The sequence below is a fragment of the Siniperca chuatsi genome, linkage group LG21 (genome assembly GCF_020085105.1).
Source record: "Siniperca chuatsi isolate FFG_IHB_CAS linkage group LG21, ASM2008510v1, whole genome shotgun sequence".
Lineage (NCBI taxonomy): Eukaryota > Metazoa > Chordata > Actinopteri > Centrarchiformes > Sinipercidae > Siniperca > Siniperca chuatsi.
Genome location: NC_058062.1, coordinates 1,639,445 through 1,647,600, shown reverse-complemented (window position 1 = coordinate 1,647,600; position 8,156 = coordinate 1,639,445). Strand labels below are relative to the sequence as shown.

The 8,156-nt window shown below is 41.2% G+C and overlaps 1 protein-coding gene across 1 annotated transcript; it reads left to right on the top strand.

The window, feature by feature from the left end:
- Positions 1–2,159: 2,159 nt before the first annotated feature.
- LOC122869021 (GTPase IMAP family member 4-like) lies at positions 2,160–5,796 on the top strand. Its single transcript, XM_044181542.1, has 2 exons — positions 2,160–2,256; positions 4,594–5,796. The coding sequence occupies exons 1-2, from the start codon at positions 2,232–2,234 to the stop codon at positions 5,412–5,414; spliced, it is 846 nt and encodes a 281-aa protein (XP_044037477.1). The 5' UTR covers positions 2,160–2,231; the 3' UTR covers positions 5,415–5,796.
- Positions 5,797–8,156: the final 2,360 nt, after the last annotated feature.

Below are 8,156 nucleotides of genomic sequence, written 5' to 3'. Positions count from 1 at the left end.
CTACAGACCTGTTGGTTCTGTAGGCGAACTGCAGGGGGTCCAGGAGTGGGTCTGTGATGGCTTTGAGGTGTGACAACACAAGGCACTCAAAAGACTTCATTACCACAGAGTTCAGGGCGACTGGTCTGTAGTCATTAAGTCCTGTGGTCCTTGTTTTTTTGGGGACGGTGAGGATGGTGGAGGATTTGAAGCAGGCTGGCACATGGCATGTCTCCAATGAGGTGTTAAAGATGTCTGTGAACACCGGAGACAGCTGATCAGCACAGTGCTTCAGGGATGATGGAGAGACATGATGGAGTCTGGCCCAGCTGCTTTGTGGGGGTTCTGTCTCCTGAACAATCTGTTGACGTCCTTCTCCAGGATGGGGAGAGTCGTTGTGGTAGGGGAGGGGGAAGCTTCTGGGATGGGCAGTTGGGGAGAGGCCCAGGCCCCTGCTGAGGACGGCGAGATGGAGCTGCTGGGCTGGAGCTGGTGGATGGAGTCACAGGGGATGGTGTCAGGACTGTCCCACTTTCTCTTGCTCCAAGCTTGCTCAAATCTTAGTGGCGCACAGAGCAAAAAAGGGGCGGTTAGGTTAGTCAACTGGTTAACATGAGCGCCGAAGGGAAGCGGGCAGCGCTTTGGGGGCGCTTCATGCCTCTACACCCTCTCGTGTGTCCTCGGTCAGCAACGATTTCACAGCCAGTCTGCCCAGTTAGAGACAGGGAAGATCAAGCTGTGGCAGGAGACAAAAAAAGTAGAGTCATCAGAGGAACGAGAGGTCGAGGAGCAAGAGGGAGAGCAGCTCGTGCAGCAGCATTGATTGACAAGCCCTCGGGGCAGCTCTACTTCTTCGTCCTCTCATGTTGGACTGAGGGCAGACTGGATGCTACAGTGACTCACTATCGCCTCTCATGGCACAAGTGATATTACAACACAGGACGGGACGGGGCTAGCAAGTTAGTAGATATCACTGCAACACAATACATAGACGTCTTTGACATGATGCCAGATTCTGTTGATAAGGTTGGTTATTTTTCTGAATGTTTAAAACAAAAATTCTGGCCATATCTATTGCGCCTGTAACTGTTGTCAAACAGCTGCTTATCTCCCATGACTTGGGCCCAGAAAATCCTCTTGTTCTGTGTTGGGAACTCAGTCAGGGGCCAACAGGTCAAGATAGGCCACCTGATCTTCCCACCTACCTTTTTCTCTTTGGTGATGCTGCAGCACACAGCAAAGATACACTCCATCTACCTCAGCACTAAAAGGGACACTGTGACTAAACACTCCAAGTTGGGCCTCCTGGAAAATTAATTCCCGAAAGCTCCCCAGACTTGGTTTTCTCTAAGATAACCCCATTACTTTCATTACACCGTGTCCTAACTGAATGCGACGCGAGGGAGTGTCAGCGACAAAATCTGTTAAATTGCATTGTTTTCTATTGGACTGTCCTGAGCTTTGCAGCACTGCACAGCGTAATGCGGCGCACTGTTTTGAGCTGAACTTTTGTTGGACGCCATGTTTCTATTTATTCCTGTCGCTCGCGTTGAAAGCGCTGAAACATGGACCAGGAACAGTTGATTCATTAAGTTTAAATGAAGAGTTAACCTAAATACGGTGGCAGCTGGCTGCAGGGAGATCGCCATGGTGCTGGAAGTTTCTAGTAAGAAGATTCATTTGTGCATGTTTTCTGTCAGGATGCACAGCAGAGCTTGCTAGCTTGTAGTAAAGAAACATCTAAATATCACAATATATAACGTGTGTCTTCAAACTTCAGTGTGGACAGAGAGCGTCCGATGTTCTGCGATGCGAGGCGGCAGCCAGGCGCTGGATTCCACATGCAGGTAATTGAATGCCATAGCAGACATAATACCTGAAGAGTTACATGCATGGAAACCATAATATATAAAACACAAAGTCCACTGTAAAAACAACCTCAACATAACAATAAATACAGCTAAAATATGTAGTAAACTAGTGGTCAAACCCAACATAAAACGTACTTTGTTTGATGCACTTCTGTTTGGCCCCTGGTTTGCTGCTTGCAGCTACATTTTGATTTCTGATCTGTGACTGGTTGGCTCTCTGAGCCTTCTTTCCTCAAACTGGCTAGGTGACAGATGACATGGGTTTAAGGGGAGGGAACTACACAGACTTTATAATATATAAAGATGAAATTACCAACTATTCAACAACAAGACATCAACAGCAACAAGACATCACAAGTCAACTGCTTCTACAAGACAAAGATGGCCAGCAAACCTCTTCATCCTCGTAAGTATATTTCATAAATATTACTCTTACTCAGGGTAGTGTTTGATAAACCAGCAGAGCAACAGTTTATTCTCTTCTCAGTATTACAGCTCTCATGTATCATTAACATCAATGTTTAAAAGAAACCTCCTCTCAATCATCACATTTAAGCCTCACATTTATTTGACCTACCACCTACTCAGTCTTCTGCAAGTTTTGATTTAATATTAATTAAAGAATTACTAGTTTTGTTGTAATTTTAGTCTTCACAGACCTTATTTGTTGTTTTACACATCACTTGGCTTCATAACAAATTCACATTTTTTCTTATTGATTATATTTCTTATATTTCTAAAATAGATTTACATTTGCCATTATTGCATTGTGTTGTATTTGATTACATTTTTTAAGCATGTGTTTAAATCCTCTATATTTTTGTTTGTCTTGATATTGAATAACCACCTTTTACACTGTGGCTAAAAACTTCCTGTGTTACAAATCACTTTAAAAACATATATAAATACATAATTTTCACTGTAATTTAGTTTTTTTTTTTAGATCTTTTTAGATCTAGATCATCATAAAATAGCAAAATAAACATTTTCAATCAGTATTTAGTGCAGTTTATGATCATTCCACTGTCACACACTGCATTTATCATTTAACAGCTAAACTTTATTGGTGATTCTTTTTTATCATTGTTTTACTAAATTAATTTATGGGATGATTTAGACACACTTTTGCAAAACAAACAATTCATTAAAGGAAATATAATCAATGATATAAACAACTATAAACTTTGCCTTTGACATTTTGGTATGTGAGAAACAATTGTGACAAAATTTTGTATGTTCAAGATGTTTATGTGTGAATAGGTTAAAAACTTACCTTTATCAATTGTTTGTGCTGTTTGTTATTTAAATTTGTTGTGGTGGACCAGTAAACCAGGAGGTGGCAGCATAATCAACATGGTTTTCAATCAATGCTTTTACAATGGATTAGAAAGTTTAACCAAAATGTCTTTTTATCTTTAAGTTTTAAGTTTAAGTTTTTTTATTCTTACCTGAGAGATGCCTGTCTAGTTTACATCCCAGATTATCGATACTATATTTGCAGTAATAAAGATTCCCCAAAAACAAAACAAAACCCAAGTCTCTTTCCTAGTTTTTTGTTTTTAATTCCAAAGAGAATGGGTTTAGCTCTACAAAGGTAAAGAGACATCATGATATCAGAAAACAATCAGCTTATATTAAGGAGTAAGATAGAGAACTTGTAACCACAATTATAAGACACAAAGAGAGCAGTATCATCAGCATACAGAAAAAATATCAACAAGCTGCTTTTAGATTACTAATGTACAAAAACTAAAATTAAAGTCTATATCTACATTAGTGCCCCTTTGAGGCTGTAATGTTTATTACACATCAGAAATCTAAACTGTTGAATGGACGAAAAATAAATAGACAAATTTGCAGTTCTTAGATCCTTCTGGTCTGTGGTGATAATTTCTAACAAGTGCTGAACGAAAAAATCTTTTGTACCGATTCTTTTTCGAGTTTGATCAACACAATTATTACAACTAGTAAAGTAAAACACTTATTCATTTTGTAAGTTATCAACTTTATGTAAACTACAGCTTCATATTTTGAAAGGATAATAAAGCATAAATTGTTTTATTTCCTAGCTACCTGCACATCCTGTTAGTGTTCCTTGCAGTCTAGTGGCCTGAAAGATGCCCAACCCCTGTTACTCGAAAACCTGAAAAACTCAAAAGTTCAACATAATTAGGGGTCCGGGCCCAAGTATACCGAGGTAATATGACACTTGAACTTCCCAGCACTATTTCTAACGTCACTGTAATATTTTAAAACATACCTATGCTATTGTTTAGATTTTAGATAACTGGGAAGACTAGGAAAATATTCCTAATGCAAAAACATAAAGATCAACACATTTAACCCGGTGGCAATCTCGGAACCCGATTTGAATGCAAATAAATAAATCACAAGCTAATCTCTAGGGTTCCCGAGATTGATAAAAAGCTAAATCGTTGTCAGACGATTGTTCCGAGATTGCATCTCGGCCAATGCGTTCCGCCTCTTTTGCTCTCTGTTTGCTGACTGTTTACCTGCATGCAACCAAAGCATTCAGTCAAAATTCTTTTTTACTCGTTCAAGACAGATGTTTGAGTTTTTTTGATATTGCAAATTATTTTCCTATAACTGATTGGCATTGCATTGTTCAGCTTAATTTCAAGCTAGTTAGGAGTGTGTGTGTGTGTGAGTGAGTGAATGTGTGGTCATGGCTGATACAACTTTTTATAATATCATGTCATGTCTGTTTAAAATTTTCCAACAGAGTCAAAGGAACCCGAGCTCAGGATTGTGGTCTTGGGAAAGACTGGAGTTGGGAAGACTGCGTCAGTACACACCATCCTTGGGCACGAGTTCAGTTCAACAAACCTGTCTCCTTCATCTGAGACAGGAAAGTGCATGAGGATGACAGGAAAGCACGAAGAGCGAGATCTGGCCATTGTTGATACTCCAGGTCTGTTTCACACCAAAAAACAGCCTGAAGAGGTGATGAAAGAGATCGTACAATGCATCGCGTTCACTTTGCCCGGTCCTCATGTGTTCCTGATGGTGATAAGGTTCGGTGTCTTCTCAAAACAAGATAAAGAAGTGCTGGAAGCCTTTCAGAAAGTCTTCCAAAATGCAAAACATCATACTATCGTCTTGTTCACCTATGGAGATCGTTGTGGGGTTCAAGGTCAATGTCAAGATTTTATAGAAAGCAAAAAAGATCTCAAAAAGTTCATTGATGAGTCTTGTGAGGCATACCATGTCTTCAACAACGAAGTCAAGGATGACTCTCAAGTTCCCGGCCTACTGCAGAAGATCAACAACATGGTCCAGAAAAATGAAAATGAAAGAAGCTACTACAGCAATGAAATGTTCGAAAAGGCTGAGAATGCCTTTGACGAAATGATGAAATCCCCTGAGGCAAAATCGGAAGGTGATCCCAAAGAGAAATTTATGGTATATTTGGAGGGCTGGATCTCTAAGGGTCTAGCTATAGTGGAGGGACAAGCTCCAGGTTACTTTACATTTGTGCAACGTTTCCTCAAAAAAGTGGAAGAGGTGGCGTTTGATTTCATGCCACCTGAAGCATTCCAGTAGTAGTAGTTCCAGAGTAGTCAGAGCTCATCAAACCAGTACTAAAAACATATGACACAGGGGAAATCATAGTGGTGAAAGGGTGTAAATTTAATGTCAGAAAGTATCTTAAACAATACACTGTTTTCAAAATGCATAAAATGTGTAGACTATGCTAAATTCACGATTTGTGGACAGTTGATACATGGAACATAATTCAACACTGATTGTTTGTTAAGTGAATAATGTCTGCCCCCCCTCATGTATTTTACATGTGTGATGTGTGGTGTAGGTATGATTTGATCTTGGTGGGCTGAATTAATAATCCAGAGCTATTTTTCATCCCTGTGCATCCCTGGTGTTTTCTATCTATGTTGCATCATATGAATAAATTTAAATCTGTCTATATGTATGATGTCCATTATTGTGCAACACATTTACAATTTATCAAATTATCATACAGAAGTTCACTACTGTATTTATCTACAGGTGAACAACTACACTTATAGCCAATCAAAACATTTGATTTGAGCTTTGCGTGTCACCGTTTAATCATCAGCACCACAGTGTCACTAACAACCAGACAGCACAAACATAAAAAGAGCCGCAAATTTCAGCTTTCTGTAATGTCTTCTTCTTCAGAAGAAGTTGAGTGTCAGCGTTCAAGGGATACAAGAACCATGTAGATGGTTTCTGAACCTTACTAATAGTGTCACACGTAAGAAGTTAATATTAATGGGTTTTGCTGTAGTGGCTCAGTAAGCAGGCAGGATTGATGCACAACTCAGAGACAAGCAGGGGAAGCAAAAGATCACGATCACTCTTAGTCCAAAAAACATGCAAAAGTTAAAACCAGGCAGGTCGAAGAAAAGAGGGAGAGTTATCTGAAAAGGGGTAAAGCTTGGGCAAGAAAGTCCAATGGGGTTAAGTAGGCAGAACAGAAAGCTAAGGCCGAAGCACAACAGACAGTCTGGTGGAGAATGAACAAAAGTGCTGAATGCAAGCATTCCTCCAGCATGTCTTCCTCTGTTCCCCATTGCCTGAGACATTCCCTGAGCATATATATATATATATATATATATATATATATATATATATATATATATATATATATATACGAAATCTCCTCACCATGCATGGAGGGTTCCATCCCAAATCCAGCACCCTGAGACTGTACGCTAGCCGTAAGGAAGGCGGCCGTGGACTAGTGAGTGTGAGAGCCACTATCCAGGATGAAACATCCAAGATCCACAAGTACATCCAAGATAAGGCCCCAACAGATGACGTGCTCAGGGAATGTCTCAGGCAATGGGGAACAGAGGAAGACGTGCTGGAGGAGAGACCATCATGGGAGGACAAACCCCTACATGGGATGTACCACCGGAACATAACTGAAGTGGCTGATATCAAGAAGTCCTACCAATGGCTAGAGCAGGCTGGATTGAAGGACAGCACAGAGGCACTCATCATGGCTGCACAGGAGCAGGCCCTGAGCACCAGAGCAATAGAGGCCCAGATCTACCACACCAGACAAGACCCAAGGTGTAGGCTGTGCAAAGAGGCCCCTGAGACAATCCAGCACATAACTGCAGGGTGTAAGATGCGGGCAGGAAAAGCATACATGGAGCGCCATAACCAAGTAGCTGGCATAGTGTACAGGAACATCTGCACTGAGTATGGACTGGAAACCCGAGGTCAAAGTGGGAAACACCTCCAAAGGTGGTAGAGAATGACCGAGCCAAGATCCTGTGGGACTTCCAGATCCAGACTGACAGAATGGTAATGGCGAACCAGCCTGACATCGTGGTGGTGGACAAACAGCAGAGGAAAGCCGTTGTGGTTGATGTGGCGATACCAAGTGATGGCAACATCAGGAGAAAGGAACATGAGAAACTAGAGAAGTACCAAGGGCTCAGAGAAGAGCTGGAGAAGGCCTGGAAGGTGAAGGCAACAGTGGTGCCCGTGGCCATCGGGGCACTCGGGGCAGTGACCCCCAAACTGGAGGAGTGGCTACAGCAGATCCCTGGAAGAACACCAGACATCTCGGCCCAGAAAAGTACAGTACTAGGAACAGCAAAGATAGTGCACAGAACCCTCAAGCTCCCAGGCCCCGAGCTCGAAGGATGAGACCACCCGCGGAGGGTGAAGGACAAGAAAGTTTTTATATATATATATATATATATATATATATATATATATATATATATATATATATATATATATTCGATTCCCGGACCAGACCAACATCACACAATCTCTCTGGGTGGAGTCTGCATGTCCTCCCCGTGTTACCGTGGGTTCTCTCCGGGTTCTCTGGCTTCCTCCCACCGTCCAAAGACATGCATGTGTAGGTTAATTGATAACTCTAAATTGCCCGTATTGAATGAATGTGAGAGTGAATGGTTGTCTGTCCTTGTCTGTGTCTGTGTTAGCCCTGCGACGAGTTGGCCACTGTCCAGGGTGTACCCTGCCTAAGGCCCAAAGTCACTGGGATAGGCTCCAGTCACCCGCGACCCCTAACGGGACTAAGCGGTAGAAAATGGATGGATGGATATATATATATATATATATGCTTTCTCTCTGTGCACCTGTCAGCTCAGCTGTCAATCAATTCAATTCAATCCAATTCAGTTAAGCTTTATTGGCATGGGAAACAGATGTTAATCTGCCAAAGCATGTGTAAAATATAAGCATAAACAGAAAAAAATTGCTATTAGAATATATACAGATAAGTAAAATAATATAGTAATAATAATAATAATAATA